The sequence below is a fragment of the Gambusia affinis genome, linkage group LG11, assembly GCF_019740435.1.
Source record: "Gambusia affinis linkage group LG11, SWU_Gaff_1.0, whole genome shotgun sequence".
Lineage (NCBI taxonomy): Eukaryota > Metazoa > Chordata > Actinopteri > Cyprinodontiformes > Poeciliidae > Gambusia > Gambusia affinis.
In genome coordinates, this window is record NC_057878.1 from 15,203,685 (window position 1) to 15,221,310 (window position 17,626).

At 35.6% G+C, this 17,626-nt stretch overlaps 3 protein-coding genes across 5 annotated transcripts; 2 read left to right on the plus strand and 1 right to left on the minus strand.

The window, feature by feature from the left end:
* Positions 1-343: 343 nt before the first annotated feature.
* On the minus strand, positions 344-6,679 carry mettl8 (methyltransferase 8, methylcytidine). 2 transcript variants are annotated; one of them, XM_044131482.1, is made up of 11 exons: positions 6,567-6,679; positions 5,079-5,235; positions 4,844-4,935; positions 4,589-4,746; positions 4,398-4,478; positions 4,234-4,283; positions 3,508-3,568; positions 2,717-2,856; positions 1,571-1,677; positions 931-996; positions 344-558 (listed from the first exon to the last, which is right to left on the minus strand). In XM_044131482.1, the coding sequence occupies exons 2-11, from the start codon at positions 5,228-5,230 to the stop codon at positions 404-406; spliced, it is 1,062 nt and encodes a 353-aa protein (XP_043987417.1). In that variant the 5' UTR covers positions 5,231-5,235; positions 6,567-6,679; the 3' UTR covers positions 344-403. The 2 variants fall into 2 exon arrangements, with proteins under 2 accessions (XP_043987417.1, XP_043987416.1); XM_044131481.1 differs by lacking the exon at positions 6,567-6,679 and adding an exon at positions 6,333-6,399.
* On the plus strand, positions 6,640-12,873 carry dcaf17 (ddb1 and cul4 associated factor 17). The gene is made up of 14 exons (XM_044131480.1): positions 6,640-6,768; positions 6,853-6,956; positions 7,417-7,507; positions 7,669-7,805; positions 7,898-7,976; positions 8,217-8,306; positions 8,381-8,488; positions 8,588-8,690; positions 9,938-10,077; positions 11,001-11,110; positions 11,223-11,307; positions 11,397-11,480; positions 12,217-12,372; positions 12,573-12,873. Exons 1-14 carry the CDS (start codon positions 6,640-6,642, stop codon positions 12,678-12,680), a joined length of 1,524 nt encoding a protein of 507 aa, XP_043987415.1. The 3' UTR covers positions 12,681-12,873.
* Positions 12,874-13,420: 547 nt separating this feature from the next.
* Positions 13,421-16,144, plus strand: LOC122839671 (plasma membrane ascorbate-dependent reductase CYBRD1). 2 transcript variants are annotated; one of them, XM_044131484.1, is made up of 5 exons: positions 13,439-13,577; positions 13,667-13,992; positions 15,112-15,320; positions 15,519-15,673; positions 15,755-16,144. In XM_044131484.1, the coding sequence occupies exons 2-5, from the start codon at positions 13,800-13,802 to the stop codon at positions 16,014-16,016; spliced, it is 819 nt and encodes a 272-aa protein (XP_043987419.1). In that variant the 5' UTR covers positions 13,439-13,577; positions 13,667-13,799; the 3' UTR covers positions 16,017-16,144. The 2 variants fall into 2 exon arrangements, with proteins under 2 accessions (XP_043987418.1, XP_043987419.1); XM_044131483.1 differs by having other exon boundaries at positions 13,421-13,992.
* The last annotated feature ends 1,482 nt before the right edge of the window (positions 16,145-17,626 follow it).

Consider the following 17,626-nt stretch of genomic DNA (forward strand, 5'->3'; position numbering starts at 1 on the left):
CAGCTGCAATTGCAGCAAAAGGTGACTCTACACCCAAAGATTTCAATTTGGGAAATACTTTTCAAACCATGCGTTTCTTCATTCCCCTTCCCAATTATGCTCAATTTTGTGTGATACTATCACAAAAATGCATAATAAAACACATTGGAGGTTGTGGTTGTAGTGTGGGCATGACTGCAAAATTCGACAAGGTTAAGACAGTAGGCTGATCTGATTAGGTTACTTAAACCTACATTTTCTAACCTCTTTTGTATTGTATATTAGGCAGACAGAAATCCAATGATTCTAATTTGTCTTACAAGAGTAGTGCTATTATTAATACAGAAAGATGAAAAGACAACAGTATGTTTTATTAGTTTATTTTACTTATTTTGCTAAACACACAGCTGTGCTATCGGGGTTTCTAGGATGGTGATGGTAGAGGTGGTTTCCTGTACTTGCTCTGCATCCACACCCGACGCATTGCAACTTTCTTCCCACGGTTCACTTGTAGTCGTTTGTCTTCAAGATTCTGAATTTCTTCAAGTCCAGCTTTGGAAAATAAATTATGGACCTCTTCTGTAAATGTGGCATAAAACATAATCAGTGACCAGAGCTTTTTATTTTATTTTTTTACATAAATAATTTCCAAAATCTAGGTTAACAGTCATCCAGAAATAATGTGCAATTGTAATTCAGATTTTCTTAAATACAGTTTTCAAATTCTCTCTAAACTTGATAAAGATTTAGAATTTTTGTTGTTGTTGTTGTTCAAAAATGTGATAAATTAAAAATATATGAAGTCAGAAAATATTGGAATGGATTTACATTATTCACCAGGGCAAAAAGCACACAACTGTTTGGTTCAGTAAAGTAAGGCCTGGACACTGTCACCATCACTGTACTGTATTGAAGGAAGTAAAACATACAACTTTAGGTCATTACCAATACCTTTAGTAAAAAAGTAAACGCAGGTTCCGTCTCCACGTGTGTAGAAATTGTCTGATAAACATCGACCTAAATATTAGAAAAATAAAAAAATAATTACAGGAATGCATTTGACTTTGGAAAAATAGACTTCTAGGGTTCCTACACGGTATAGAAAATATGCAAAAGTATAAAAATTTATTTCAGTATTTTCAAGGTATGGATAAAATAAACAAATAAATACATTTAAAAACCTGTGCTAGCCTATTATTCTAGTGTTGTGTCTAGCCTTTCTTCCTCGTATACTTCCTTGTGTACTTCTTTCCTCCCTCCTATTCTTCTTAGTCCTTTCATCTACTCTCATCTTCTTCTTTATTTAATTCCTTACTTCTTTGTACCTGTACTTCTTTCTGTTGTTCCTCCTTTCCCCCTTCTCTTGTGTTTTTCCTTCTTTCCTGGTGTCTTTCTTATCATTCATTAATGATTTCATTCATTCATTCCCTCACTCACTCACCTTCCTTAAAACTAGCTATAGGAAAATTAGTAATTTCATGGTGAACTTATATATATACATATATATATATATATTTATGCATATTGTGTAATAATCCTGGCATTCTTATTTGAATACATATTTTGTTTTAAAGTCAATGAGGAGCCTCACCTTTCTTGAACCTTAGCTGTGAAAGGTCATATCTCCCATAATCACGGAAGAGGAAAACTCCTCCATGTTTCAAATATGTTGAAAGTTGGTTCACAACTTTTTGCACTCTGTAAATAAACAGAAAACAAATAATCAAATACTTTTGATGTGTAAGTGAACAGCAAATGAATGTTAATGGAAGTGTGATCCATCAAGCAGCAAGCAAGCAAGCAATGAAAACATTTAAATATACTTCTCCTCTTCAGAAACAGCTGCTGCGCAGCTCTTAAACTGTACTTAATTGAACTGACACCCAGCTTATGTATAACTATTCCTTGAACCTCTTCACATTTTGTCAAATCACAACCATAAAATAGCATATTATTATGGAAGATTTTATATGACACAATCACACCAAGTACTGCAGAATCCTGAAGTTGAAGTAAAGCAGTGTGCAGTTTTTTTATTTAACAAATAAATTTGATTTGTGTGACTTGTATTTGTATCCATCCTGTATAAAACAGTACATATTCTGTATCTTATCACAACTTTAGGTTCTAGTGTAACACAAAGTTGGCACAATTTTGAAGTGGAATAAAAAATGCATAGCATGAAAATATTTTCTAACTAAAAGTCTCAAAAGTATTGCTTGCATTTGTGGTCCATAATATGCAGAGCACCTTTTGCTGCAGTTATAACTGCAAGTGTTTTGGGGTATTTTTCTACCAGCTTTACACAGCCTGAAATATTCTATTCTTCTTTGTAAAATAGGTCAAGATCAGTTGAATTGGAGAGCATGACACATCTGAGAATATACATTTTAAAGTCTTCCTACAGATTCCATTTGTATTTAGGTCTGGACTTTTACTGGACCATTCCAACACCGGAAATTGATTTGTGTTAAATTACTCTAACAAAGTTCTGCTTGGATGTCCAACAGGAAGGTAAACGTCTGCTTCACTGCTTATAACAGGATTTATCAAAAACAGCAGAGTAAGAAAAAAATCCAAGGGATATGAATACTTTTAAGTGGCAACGTACTGGGGCCTTAAAAAAAATAGGTACTCAAAGTGGAGGAAACATGAAAAGGAGGGTTAGAGGGTTGTGAAAGGTCAATGAGCAGCTCGCTGATAAATAACTCTTCTTTATACTGTAATCTTCACCTACCGCTGAGGATGAATGGAAGAGAGCACAAAGACTGCTAGGATAGCATCCAGGCTCTGAGGAGGAAAAGGAAAAGAGTCCGCCTCCTCACAAATGTCGTGCACAAAGGCATGACACACAGAATCATCATAGTCCGGATGGTCCTGTTAGAGGGAAATAAACTAGGTCACATTCACTAAATTGTCTCTGTTCCCAAATTAATGTGGGAGATTTTCATTGACATACAAATGTGTCTTTTTCAAGCCCTTTTGTCTTCAATCCTCACCATAGAGATTTAATTTGATACAAAACAGATCACTGACTAGGCTTATTACAAATATCTCATTTAGAGAGCAAAGAGAGTATCTGAGACCATCAATTTTCAAATCTTCCTACAGATTCTAAAATGGATTTAGGCCTGGACTTTATCCGGACCGTTCTAACACAGGAATATGATTTGTGTTAAACTGTTCTATTGAAGTTCTTGTTGAATATTCAGCAGGACGGAAAACATCTGCTTCACTGCTTCTAACAGGATTTATCAAAATAGCACAGTAAGAAAAAAAAAAATCATAGGGATAGGAATACATTGAAATTTGTATCTGCAGTGTGTCAAATAATTTCATAATATGGATACTTTTGAAGAGTCCTATTTTCAACAAATTCAGTACAACAGGACTCTTTGAAACAAAAGTTAATCTTGGTTGATATAAACATCTCCCTCAAGTTTTATTGATGAAGTAGAAATGAATAATTGTCTGTTCATTTAGAATTCAGCATCAGGTTAATATTATTACTTAGTTTTTTCTTTTTACCTTAACCAGCTGAATGGCACGAGCGGAGAAGTCACAGCAGTATAAAAAGGAGTCTGTGTTCCTATGAAACAAAAGAACCAGATCTGAAAATATCAAATAACCATAAGTGGATATGTACTGCAGCTTCGGATAATTTTGTTCCTTTGAATCAAGACTCCTTCATCACTTCAACAAAACATAGACCTTGAAAGTTTCAGGAGTTACCTGGTCAGTGTCAAAATAAAACTGGCGAACCATCCAAATATCAAATTGGCCAAGAAACCACTGATCAGCACAGATTTTTTTCTTTTTTTATAAAATATTAAAAACTGAAACTTCCACTTTTTCTGCCAGGAAGCTCATCAGCAAACAGTTCATTCTTTTGATGCACTTTGTTTGGTGTTTAATTAAAATCAGATAAACCTTACAAACATATGATTTGATTCATGAATGTAAATGATATTCTTGTAACTTCTTTTAACTTTGGGTCTAATGTTACTACCTCAATCATGGAACATGTGGTGAATCTGTTCTCCTTCATGGTTAAAGTTTGATGATTTTAATTGAATTACAATCAATTAAAATCATCAATTTTAATTGATTTTAAAGTTTACACAACAACACAAAGTTTACACAAACAACATTTTGCATGTTAAAAAAAAAAAATAAAAACATTACAGTGATCAAATATACATAGAAATCTTTATATACGTAGTTATGTGTAAATCAGTTAAAAATATGACTTACTTTATGGTATTAACAATGGGAAATACACTGTTACCAACTCCACATCCAACCTGAGAAGAGATAAAGTAAAAGGTCAAGTTAAAACAGTTATATAACACTCCAAACATCTAAAACTAAGGAAAGGGATAAGCATAAACATGAAGAAAGGGAACATTTTTTAAAACCTCCAAAATCCTGAAAGACGCCTGCTGTCCAGGAAAATAAGAGATTTGTCTGATGGTTTCATTTGGTTCTGCTGCTGCTTCCTGGAAATAAAAGGTATCTGTTTTTGGCAGTGCTGAATGGGATCATTGTGTTGAGTGTGTCCCGTTTCCCCATTAGTGCGGAAGCTACTGCTAGCTGGCTCTGCTGCTACCTGATGACTGCGGCATGCATTTGTCCTCTTTTCTTCTGCAGATGAAGGAAGTAATTCTGGGAACTCTAAAAACAGCCACCTGCGATCTTTGAAGAATTTATCCTGGTGCACCTCGTAAAACTGGTCCCAGTACTGGCAAGCATCTGTGCTAAATTTACCTGAAGGAAGGAAATTGGATTAATGTTTAACTTTTTTTTACATTACGTAAATAGTAATATGATGAGGTAAATTATCATGTGGCAACATATTTGTAACCTTGCTCTGTTAGAGGAATTCGTATACTTGAATTTTCTTCTGCCCTCTCCCGGGCAACTTCTTGGTCCTCTTTTGTCCACTGCACATGGTCCCTTATAGTGAAAACATTAAAAACTAAAAGTTAAAACTGCTGTCTTAACTTAAGCGGAGGATAAACTAGATTTTCCTATTTCAGTGTTTGATTCATAAAGATAAACGAGAGACTTTAAGAAGGTAAAAATAGATAGATACTGACCACATGTTGTGTTTAAAAATGTCATCCGGGTTTGTCAGAATTCGTGAACCCAAAGGAGCCGTAGGTCTTGCCTTAGTGCTCTTTAATCTTCCATAAAACCGGAAGAAAGCAGAAGCTTGTTTGACCACAGAGCAGCTCCATTGTTTATGCATTTACTCTGCAAAAGGTCAAGGAGTTCAATTATAACATTTATTCTATAGCTGGAGACTGAAACAATAAAGTAATTGTTAATAACAACACACAGTTTTAAAATAAGGCCAGCATATTTACAGGGTCCATAGAAATTGTGTGCAAAAAAATAAAAATAAGCACCCTAAAATAAATTAATCTTTAACTGAGGCAGTACAGCCTCACACTGAAAAAGTCAACCTTTAATCTGAGCACATTTATACAGTTAAGAAAAAAATAACAGAATTCCACATTAAATAATAATTGTTTTCACAAAAGCTCAGCTGCCACACGTGTAGGCCCAATTCCTTTAAAATAAACACCACAGAAGCATTTTTTTTTTTAATTCATACTTTACTTTTTAAGTAGACTAAGATTGAGATTTTCAGCTACAAACACTCCAGGTGGGTTTGTGGGGAAAAAATGGTTAAGAATGTGGAAAAGCACCTTAAGCCCAGTGTGAAGTATGGTGGATCTGTAATGATGTGTATATGAATATTATGAAAATGCAATTTTGTACTTGTAAAACTATAATCCATAATATTTCAGGAATTGTAAATAACTCTCATGACTTCTTATCCACAATTATTTTAAAAATGTTCAATTTGGATTGAAAAGGATTACAGATTAGAAACTACATCATTATTATTCTCAATAGTAAAAAAGAAAAAAATTAATGCATATAATAAATGGATGAATTGATGTAAACGCCCTAAAGGAAACAAAATACTGGACAAAACATAAAATCAAGGTGACCAAAACAAAAAGCAATATATTACAAAATGAACAGAATGTAAATGGAAAATAGCTTATGTGGTTATTTGAAAGCGCACAACAGTGTCTGACTTGTTTGTATTTCTGGCTGTGTTTTAACACGTTTATTACAGGAAATAAGTGGATCTAATACTACTACGTAGACAAACTAAAGCTAACGAATGTCGGCGCTGTGGTTTCAGTTGTAAATGTTTTCTTATTTTGTCCGTAGAAGAAGACGCTAAGCAAACATGCAGCTGAACAGGCTAACGACCAGCTAACTACAACACCAACCGAAAAGCGACATTAATTTCCTCAGATATAATCGATTACCTGTAAATTATACCAAACTTTTCCTAACTTTTGGACGGGTCCCTCTGACTATGTAGATATACAAATCACTTTTGGCAAAAATATCTATGATCGAGGTTTTTAGCTAGAATAAAAGCTGTATCTGATGGTTTCCATGCTAACTTACTCCAGATCGAACTACTGCGATCTGGGAAAGATAAAATTCTGACAATTTGGTAAATAGCTCTTCGGGTTGGAGAACATCCCCATCCTTACCTACTCCTGGATGTCGTGTACCGTTTGATTGAACCTTTGGAGTCTTTGGTTTGTTGAGGAACTCCGCCTGCAGATGGCGCCACCCCGCAGAAAGATGACTTCAAACACCGCTGATCTGCTGAACCAGAGGAGCAGAGGGATCCAGGATACTGGGTCTTTGAACAGATTCTGCTTGAAAATCCTCAGAAGCATCACTCTTCATGTAACATAAAGTAACACTTTAAAATTGTATCAATTCCTGCTTTCAATACATATTTTACTATACATAATTGTTGCCCCATTGTAGGAAAATAGGAGCTTCATTAAAGTTTGGAGCAAGACTTCAAAAACAGCAATAATGTATGAGAGTGGTAGAATCTACTGTGATAATTACCAGAACTGCTACAGTTGGTGAGTATGGATTATTCCCTTGTGTTATTTACAGAATGATCTAATTTATTGAGCTCAATGTTCAGACTTCAGCAATTTGAGCACAGCTGTCTCTCAAAAACATGTGAGGTAATTTGAATTTAAAAATGGACAGACAATGGACAAAATTAATTACTGTTGTAAAGTAATGCCTTTACCAGCAGTTACTAGATAAATGTGTACTTTGGTCACAAGTGGAGGTGGCAAGTAGATTATTTCTTTCCATTGTTTGGGGTTTTCAACAACACTTTGCTAGCAGAATTGAAATAATTTAGGCTTCAGAGTTCAGACACTCCATCCTGATTTTATCTGTAAGACTTGTTGCCAGAGTTTGTATTTTTACACTAAGGTTTCTCCTCAGAAAGATCAAAGCTCATTTGTATGCTGGGGTATTACATACATTATATTGTTCTAGTATGTAACTTAAATCTTCTGATTTTAGTGTCCACGATCAGCCCCAGAGTTTATACAAATTCCCAAAGAAGTCCAAACAGCAGAAGATTGAAGATGCTCTGCTTTGCCAGAGCCCTCTTGTGAGTAAAATTTAGACATATTTATGTACTTCACATGTGTGACATGTAACTGTTTTTGCAAAGATAAACTACCTTCTATCACAACAGTTTACAAGTCAACTTTAAAATTATATTTAATCAATAATGTATATCCTGATTTTGTTGATTTTTGTTTGTTTCAGGACAAGACTTTATCCTGTCCTTCTGAACATAAACCCTCCCTCTTAGTTCTGACTGCAGATAACTGGCTCTGTCGCATTTCAGCTGAAACAGGAAAAGAGCTGCAGAGAATTTATCTCTCTCCTAAATACAAGTACAGGTATATTTAACACAGAGCTCTTTGTCCTTTGATGGGTTATAATATTTTTTTTTATAAAAGTGTATTTGAAACCTTGCATTTCTGTTTTGTAGATATCTTGCCTGGAATGTTTCACAAGAAACATTTTACATTAAATCTGTTCAGAACAAAGAAACACCCTTGGCAAGACAGGTAAAAATCTATTATTTTAAGCTAATTTGAAACATATTGCACTTTTATAGACATTGAAAGCCTATATGCCTAATATAATGAGAATCTAAGCATTCTTGAGTTGTTATTCTGAAATAAATGAATCAAGAAATTAGTTTTTATGTAGTAAGGGGATCAACTTTCAGAATTAAACATTTTTGTTTCCTTATAATAACATATTTAACAAATATCTATGTAGTTTTTTTGCTTTTTCTCCCTCAGGCAGGTATATTGCAGAATGCAGTCATGCACATGGCCATTTTTCATGTTTTCCCCTTGCAAATTGTAGGGATTTTGGAGATAAATAAAAAGGTATAGTTAATTTAATCATATAAGTGTACCTGATTTGGGATTCGTGTTATAAAGTGGAAATTATTTTCTTTCAGGGATTTGGAAGCGGTGTTACAGATGTGGTTCTGTCTCAGGGTGTCCTTGCTGTGTCTTACAGTAACAAGTCAGTGAAACTGTACAGCTTTGAACACATTGTCCAAAGAGTATGTATGTGTTCAGCTGGAACGATCTCCATTAACATGCTATCTTTGAAATGTGTTTATAGAATACCTTAGATGAAAAATAACTGTCTTTGTTGTTAGTGCTTAACTGAAGAGTTGACATTGGGGCAGCAGAGTCCCCTGCTGGGACACAGAACCGTCGGGGACGTTCCATTTGGTATCCCAGTTAACATCCAGATCACAGGTCAGGCACTTTAACCCTGTAGCATTCCTTCATTTAATTTTCCATCTATTAAGCCTTTATAAACTGCAGTCCTCATTACCATAGCAAATATTCAGAACATTTTCTTAACTTAAACACCAGTGTTAGCAATTTTTTTTTTTTTAGGAATAAATACAAAAAGTAATTTTTCTCTCCAGCCTCCAACCAAGAAAAAAAATAATAAAGAAGCTGTCTCTTCTTATAACGAGAACGCTTCTTGTTATAATGAAATGTAAATTAAAAATGTAATACTTTTTGGGTGGTATTATCCCCGCGTGGTAGCATCACAGATTGCAACCAACATTGATTTTGATCAATTGTTAATTTTTATGCAACATTGTTTATAATGACACAAAGATGCTCGTTGGACAAATTTTGTGTTGGCCTTTTTTGTATTTTCTTCCCTCTTATTATTCATAAATTTTCAGAAATTTTAACCCTTTAAATGAGTGCTTATTTTTCTTTTTATCCATTTTTACTTTTTTCCTTCATTAAATGCCAGTTTAGTTTAAAATATTTTAAAATTAATTTCATAAATGGCATTCTGTAGAAATGTTTGTGGTTGCTAGAAATTACTGGATGTCTGGATGACAGAAAATGAGATGGGAGGATATTTGTCTTCTGGGCAGTGTTTTCAGTGCAAACAAACTTTAAAATCAACAGTGGCTTAACCTCAAATATGTGGTTGGAATTGTTCTGTATTTAGAACCGAAAACACCTGCAGCACAATAACTTATTGCAATAAACAACATGAAATGTCGGGGCGGGTGGCTGGGTTTTTGCAAGCGGTCCTGCTGCTTTATTGGGATTGATTCTTAGATTTCAACTCCGTCTGTTTGACATGCTAGTATAAAAATATAACCACACAAATATAATCTCCCTACTTAGGGTAACTTGAGCAAGTTCTCTCCAACAAACCCTGGGTCTTTTGAACCTCCTTCATAGCATAGGTACAAGTTAGAAGGAGTTAAACATAAATTGTTGGGTGCTGTGGCGGCGCAGAGTAAAGCACAACCTCCTTATGGAGGCTCTTGTCCTTTACACATCAGTCACAGGTCCGAGTCCCGACCTGATGACCTTTGCTGCAGGTCTTTCCTCTCTCTCATTATCCACTTTCCTGTCTAACCACTTTCAAATAAAGGCCACTAGAGCCATTAAAATGATTCAAAAAAATCAGACACACACAAATTGTTACTGGAAATATGTGTTTTTTTTTTTTTATTTCACAGAACCGCCACCACTTCTTTTTGAAGCATTCTCTCACAATGGTATCCAGATCGGCGGCTTCCCTTGGCACTACATTTACACTCCACCACACAAAAAACACAGAGGGACTCACTACATCTGTTCACTCAAGGACAACACTTTGGTAAATTTAGAGTTTTCTTCATCTTCACAGGACAACATCTGTTTTTTGACTGACGAGCTAATGATTTGTTCATCAGCATTTGGGACAAATTATAAACCTGGACCTGATTAGTGCTCTTTAAAGTACAAATTAGTAAGCTTTGAATGGTATATCATTAGACTTTGACTAGACATAATATTAGAAAAACTTGCAATATAAAAAATACTGGCTAAGTATTGCAATGGCAACATTCTTTCTTATGTACAGTAGAGACCAAAAGTTTGGACACACCTTCTAATTAGAAGGTGTGTCCAAACTTTTGGTCTGTACTGTATGCTTCCAATACTCTTCTGTTGATGTATTGAACAGAGCTCTGTGAGACATTTAATACTTCGGTGTTTTGTAACTTAATTGTGCTTTAAACTTTACAACCTCCTCTGTTGCTTTCCCTGTTTTCCATGATGATGTTTAATTTCTGATGTTTAGTTTCTTGAGGGAAACACGGGTGGATTGTATTTACTAATTAGGTGACGTCTGAAGGCAAACGATTGCCCTGTATTTTATTCAGTAATATCAGATTGCAGTGGACCGAATGCAAATGCACAACACACTTTTTCAGTTTTTAGACAATTTATGAAACTGTGATTTTTCTTTCATGAAGCAATTTTTCACTACTTTGTGTTGGCTTTTTACATAAAATCCAAACAAATTCTATTAATGTTTGTCGCTGTAGCATGACAAAATATAACAAAGTTCAAGGGGTGTGAATTAGTTTTGCAAGCGACTGATGGTAGCAAAATATTGTTGATAATGAAAAAAGTCACAGCATGTCACGTGTTGTCCAATTTAAGTGTGCAAGATGTTGATGCTGTGATGGTTGAATTTTGCCCAGCTGTAAGCTGGGTTTGCACCATGCCTTTAACTATAAATCTTTATGATATCAGGCAAAAAATGGAATCCGGAACATGAATTGTTACTCTCTTGAGAGTGACGTAATCTTCTTCCATCCGGCCGATTCAGGGAGAATCATCCACATTGGACCTAACACTATAAAGTGAGTGATCCGGTCAATGTTAACAATATAAATAGTATTATAAAACAGCATTGTTATCTTCTGTGTCGCTTACTGTATGATCATGTATGTATGTCTTTCCTTTCTTTTGAAGTGTGCTGAAAGTCATTAGTGAGCTAAACAGTCCTTTGCCATCAGAGGTTCTAGAGGATTACTCTCTGACAACACATCGAAGCAGCGTAGGTGTAATATTTAACATCTTTACTGTATATGAGATCTTTTATTAATACTCATAGTCTTGAGCGTTGCTGATGTCAATGTTCTGCAGCCATTCCCTCGTGTCACTGTCACGTCTTCAGGCCGAGCAGTGAGATCGAGATTTCAACAACTGGATGATGATCCAATGCAGGAGGTACCAATAGACTGTTCTGAGCCTTGATATAAACAAAATCACACAGACATAGTCCTTCTTGTACTCTTGATATAACTGCCCCTGAGGCCCGTAGTTTAATTTCCACGAAAACAAAAGAACATACATGTTTTTACCCTGGTTCTTGTTTAAATCTGCTTATGCATCTTAATGCTGTTGCAGAGAATCTAGAGACATAGACAGCAGACAGATATTTTACTATAATCAATCCCATCTGCACAAAATCTGATCACTCCTCTGTTTAGAGAAGAGCGAACAATGTCTGACAACACTTAGAAGTTGATGAAGAATCATTTCTAAATTAAACAGTCTAACGCCACCTAGCTGTCTGAGCCAAAAAGGCTTCCAGTCATACGAGCAGCATTTGTTCCAAAGCAACACATGATAAATCTATGCTTGGATGTGGATTAGACCTGGTCTGTGGTCACAGCTTAAGGTCTTGTAAAATGTATTGCAGATAGGAATTTTGTTTTGAAATATTGAGAGTTTAGCGGTTACTCATAAGAAAACTGTAAATTAAAACATGTTATGGAAAATGTGTAGGAGGTTCTATCTATAAAAATGTGTACTGTATGGCTCCTACAACAGATCTTACAGATTTTTTTTTATATGTCATTGGCAACTTTCTTTTCTTAGCTTAAACATATTGACAATATGCATAGTTTATTTGGAGCAGGTGTAAATTTGTTCAACTCAGAGCAGTCTTTTGATATTTCAGACCTTTCGGTTGCTGGAATACGAGGATGAACTTGACCTTCTGGCCATAGCGGTAACTAACGGGGAGGGCGAGGAGGGCAGCGCTCATGTCCAACTGCATGACAACCAAACAGGGCGGTTACAGCGAAAGATTGATCTGGATGAGGCCTGGGATGAGGTTTGTAATATAAAGAATCTTATTAATTTGACATATTTTGTGTTAATTAATCAGCCTTTTCTTGTCAGTAGAAAAAGGGTCATATAAAATTGGGAAAAAATGGCTATGAGTGGTACAAAATAAGAACGTAGTGGGTTCCAAAGTAAAGAAATAAACATCAGACTGTGTGTGAGTTAATGCATTTCTGTCCTCTGTTTCAGACTTATCCACATGAGCTGTTCTTTGACAGAGACACCATTGTTCACATTGAGCAAAAGGGCAGCCAGTTCTGCTGCCATGTTTATAAACTCAGGACCATCTCTAAATGACAAAATTGACTGAATGGTATTGTGATGTTTTTTCCAATGTTGTAAAGCTGTTGGAAGGAGTAATAAACTTGTGGATACTTGTATATTTTATTTTGTCTGAATATTTGTTTTCTTTTTTGTAAATATCTGTAATCCCCAACAACCGCAAAAATTGTATTGTTTTTTTTCATAACATTAAAATTATATACTTTACAAAGCTGCTTTCTCTCTCTTGCTTTTTGTCATGCACATACATACTCATTTTATTTATATTTTTAAAAGTACATTTAGAAATACTTAATTTTAATTTGAACATAAGCGCAAACAATTTCCAACAGTACTTTGCTGACAGATTAAGGCTTCTTAAAAAGTTCACTTAACAGTGATAAAACAAATTCCTTAGTCACAGGATTCTTTAGATCCACTTCCATGATCATCTATTGCAGCTATTTGAAGAAACGGCAGTTTAAGTTTCTGCGACATTTAACCTCCCTTTCAGATGAATAAATATGGAGAGCCATTTAAGTCAAAATTAGATCAATAAATAAGCATATAATTATTTGGCTTTTTATTTAATAAGTTTTGCAATGATTACATTATTTATATTTATCTAATTAATTAATTTTGGCTGTATTTTTAATTTAACTGAATAAATGCATTACTTGCCAGCTGCTACACAGTGCAACACTAGTTGGCGCCAGTACCCATTGATTTACAATGAGCAACTGAAAAAAATTTAAATGATACCGATGTAACAGTTTTCATAAGATAACGTGACGCTCTGGGCGGAGAGCCATCTCTCCCCTCATAACACTAGCTTTTATCGGCTTTTTTGAAAGTTGTCATTCAGACTTGACTCGGTGTCTGTGGTTGGTCTTACAGAGAGAAAAACGTCTAAAGGCCAAGTGTTCGGGTGAGGTAAGAGGATGACACAGCACAAATAGCTGTTGTTTTTTTTTTACGGGTCTTGAAGTAAGCAAGTTACAAAATCTCACTCCTCCAAACAGTTGCGTACCTCCCTGTCACGTGACCGCGTTTCTTTGGGAGCAGCCACTTGAAGTAGTTTTTGGATGTTTGGAAACAGCTGCTGCAGTTCAGACGCGTCCTCCTGACCCTAGCTACTGATTTTCTGGCTCACTGATGGCGATGGAGAATTTGAGGCAGTTCCTGTTCGCTCTCTCCGCTGCCGGAGCTGTCGGGTTTGTCGCCATAATATTCGTGCTGAGGTGGGTTCTCCACTTTAAGGAAGGCTTGGACTGGAACGGAGGACTGGCTGAATTCAACTGGCATCCGGTGCTGGTCGTCACAGGCTTCATTTTCCTGCAGGGCACAGGTGAGATGGTTGGCTGCTCTCATTCCAAGAAGTCTGAAAACAGAATGTGGCTGTTTAGACGCCCAGGAGGAAGTTAGTGGGAGAAACCATGTTGGACTGTTTATCCTCTAGAATCTTGGGGGAGGGCGGTGTTGGCAATGAATTCAAATGAAAAAATGACAGTCTGTTTAATCATTTTCATACTTTGTCAAGCTTCAGCTAGAAACTTTATTTGGGGATTTTAAGTGGTGGATTTTGACACAAAGTACACCAATTGTGAAGTGGAAGGAAAAGGATGCACCGTTTTTTGACCAATAGTAATAAAATTATGGTAAGCATTTCTATTAGAAAACATTACTGAAAACTAAGGGACACTGCAGTTAGGTCTGGGATAAAGTAGTTGAGAACTTCAAAGCTGACCTAGTGTAAAGAAAACATCTTAATATGTGAACATCTCGCATAGCACTTTTTAATTCTTAGTTGTGTACTTAACAAATTCAGCCTTTTTGGAAAAGTGGCAAGTTTTCTACAATACACAGCAAACGTGGAAGAAAGTTCAGTGGACAGCTGATCAGTTTGAACTTCAATTTTGAAGGTATTAAGGTAAATGCAGGGAACTAACATTACATGTGCAGAACACACTATCCTCATTGTGAAGTCTAGTATTGGCAGGAACGGGATGCTGGCTTGAGTTTGTGTGAACATGAATAGAGTTTAATTTACAAAAATCCTTGAAGAAAATTTCTTCAAAGCTGGAAAGGATTTGACAACAACCTGAAACATACAGCTAAAGCTACAGTACAATTGTTTAGGTGAAAGCATATTCATATGCTGGAATGTCCCCGTTAAAAACCTTTACTTAATTAAGAGTAAACCTGTAAGAATGTGCCTCTTTGTGTTTGTCTATCACATAAAATTCCAATAAAATATATTGAAGTTTCAATGATACAAAATAATAATAAAAAAAAACCTAAATGGGCATTAATAATTTTGTAAGGCAGTGTAGATCAGCAGCAGGAAGCAAGAACGATTTCTCATTGTGTATTAACTTTAAAAAGTAGCATTTTTTTCTAAGTCTTAATGAGTCAGCTGTTTTTATGTGGTTTAAGCACTGACGGAGCCACTGATCCTCTCTTGCAGCCATAATTGTCTACAGGCTTCCCTGGACCTGGCAGTGCAGTAAACTCATGATGAAGTTCATCCATGCAGGCTTGAACTTGACAGCCTTCATTTTCGCTGTTATTGCCATGGTGGCTGTTTTTGACTTTCATAACTCTGCCAAGATCCCCAACATGTACAGTCTGCACAGCTGGCTGGGCCTGACGGCAGTTATACTGTATGGTCTGCAGGTAAATGGACCCTATTTTCATTCACAACCTACTCAACATAATTGATTATGATGCTTAGTTTTTTTTGTGGGTTTTTTTCATTGCTTAAGTTGTTCTTTCATGCTCATTTCTGCATCATGAAGACATGAGGAATAAAAGTCTCATGACTGAAGCATCTGATAAGCTTTTTTTTTTCTTCCCTTGTTCTTCAATGGGCAGCTTGTTCTCGGAGTCGGCCTGTACCTGATACCAGTTACACCTGTGGCCTGGAGAGCAGCTTTTATGCCCATCCATGTCTACAGTGGTCTTTTTCTTTTCACCAGTATCATAGCAGTTGCTCTCATGGGAATTACAGAAAAACTTATCTTTGGCCTGTAAGTATTTAAGCAGTTCAGATGTTTATGTAAATGTTTGGTACAAATGAGTGTAACATTAGTTATTTCTCTAACATACAGGGCCAACCCAAAGTATAAAGATTCTCCCCCAGAGGCAATCTTTGTGAATGTGTTGGGACTCCTCCTGGTTGTTTTCGGGGCTCTTGTCCTCTGGATTGCCACTCGAGAGTCTTGGAAACGCCCCAGTGACCAGACTGCGCATTCTCTGCATACCAACAGGGGAGGTGAGGACAACAGCAAAAGTGGTCCGGCAATGTCTGAACTGGAAGATGGAGCCAATTGTGAGACCGATGGAGATGTCAGGAAGAGGAATAGTAAATAAATCAGAGAGCTAGGCTGACAGTTTGTATCATAGGGATAAACAATGCTGTGCAAAAATCTTCAAATAATCTCCAGTTTCCCAGGAAATATCTGTTGAAATATGCAAACATTAAAAAGTGAAAAAATATACATTTTCATCTCTCTGTTTTACATTGTCTTCATCAAGCTTTCTTATTATGTAATTAGTCAGTCTTTAGGAACCTTTCTCAAATGTTCATGACAATCCAAATGTCTCCTTTTGGATGATGGCTGCCCTTTGTTTTGTTTATCTGTCAAGATAATTTAATGTTGATTTTAATCATTTTGAGGTTGAATCACCACAGAGACCAAACCATGAATTACTACATTATGTTTGTTTGTTTTTTCTTTCTGTGTTCTAAGTTTTTACTGCTTTGGAAATTGGTCTAAAGTAGTTATAGCTATTATTTTTGACAGACCATAATCTGAAGTCCCTTCCCGCATTCACATATCTATACATTTTTACACCATACCTGATATCAGCTTAGTCACCAAATCATTCCCGATCCGCTAGCGTGCTTTATTGAGCTCAGCATTGTACTCAGTTCTCAGGTTCTGACCCCCCGGATTTTGTGCAAATTTAAGATATTTTTGTTGCACGTAATTTGGTATTTTTATGTTTTAGTCTTTCAACTTTCGAACTGCAAAGTAATTGTCAAATATCCTTTGAAAAATTGTGCATGGTTACAATACACCAATTAAAGCTGCTATTTGCATGTAGAGAAATTACAAAAAAAAATCTGTTTTGTTGAAAGCCAAGACCAATAAGACAAGGGATGTTTCAAGATTTTTGCACTGTATTATTTGGCCCTGATATGTCTCTGCACAACATGCAAGTCCCTGTAAATGTTTACACCACCACAAAAGGGCACCACCTGGTATCCCCAAGCAGTGACACAAACTGAAATTATGAAGGTGGTTGTATTGTTAAACCAGCATACACTGTTTAGAAAATACAAAAAAAAAAACTTAAAATACTACTAAACTTTAAATTGTAACTTTTTTGCACACCAAAATATTATTCTAGTTTATATTTCACCAAAATGTATTGCTACATGTACATGTAAATATCGATGAGCTGTGTGGGAACAGGATGTAGATGCTCACATTGGGATAGATATGCACTGTGGAACATAATCCCACAGTTAATTTCTTATCCTAATATAGATGATTTTTTTTTTATTTTGCCAACAACTGAGTTTTTAATAAATTTTGTTCTGTTTTTTTGCTTAACATGTTTTGCTTTGCATTTATTTTGTCTCTACTGTGGAATACAATGGCTGAAAAAGTACTCACCTCATTGGATGTTTTACTCTTTACAGATCAATCAAGGCTTAAATAAAAATTATTTTTGACATGGTGACAAAAAGCACATTTAATTTCCAAGTAAAAACTGATTTCCACAATATTATGACAAATAAAAATGTGCAACACAAAATAAGTGTTCACCCCTTTTAAAGTGACCAACCCAATTCACCAGCAGCTCCTGGAAAGTTGGTAAAGGAAAAAGCTGGTAAAATATATACTGAAAAATATGAAGAAATCCTGGAGGACAAATTGTCACCACCTGCTACAGAACTTCGGAAAACATTT

Bases quoted from the DNA above. Each gene is read 5' to 3' on its own strand.
- mettl8 (XM_044131482.1), bottom strand. From the start codon at position 5,230: ATGCATAAACAATGGAGCTGCTCTGTGGTCAAACAAGCTTCTGCTTTC. The intron at 4,936-5,078 runs GTCAGTATCTAT...TTTCACTATAAG, and splicing joins ATTTTTAAACACAACATGTG to GGACCATGTGCAGTGGACAA. The intron at 997-1,570 runs GTGAGGCTCCTC...TCTAATATTTAG, and splicing joins ACAGCTAAGGTTCAAGAAAG to GTCGATGTTTATCAGACAAT.
- dcaf17 (XM_044131480.1), top strand. From the start codon at position 6,640: ATGGCGCCACCCCGCAGAAAGATGACTTCAAACACCGCTGATCTGCTG. The intron at 7,977-8,216 runs GTAAAAATCTAT...TTTCTCCCTCAG, and splicing joins AAACACCCTTGGCAAGACAG to GCAGGTATATTGCAGAATGC. The intron at 10,078-11,000 runs GTAAATTTAGAG...TTATGATATCAG, and splicing joins CACTCAAGGACAACACTTTG to GCAAAAAATGGAATCCGGAA.
- LOC122839671 (XM_044131483.1), top strand. From the start codon at position 13,800: ATGGCGATGGAGAATTTGAGGCAGTTCCTGTTCGCTCTCTCCGCTGCC. The intron at 13,993-15,111 runs GTGAGATGGTTG...CCTCTCTTGCAG, and splicing joins CATTTTCCTGCAGGGCACAG to CCATAATTGTCTACAGGCTT. The intron at 15,674-15,754 runs GTAAGTATTTAA...TCTAACATACAG, and splicing joins GAAAAACTTATCTTTGGCCT to GGCCAACCCAAAGTATAAAG.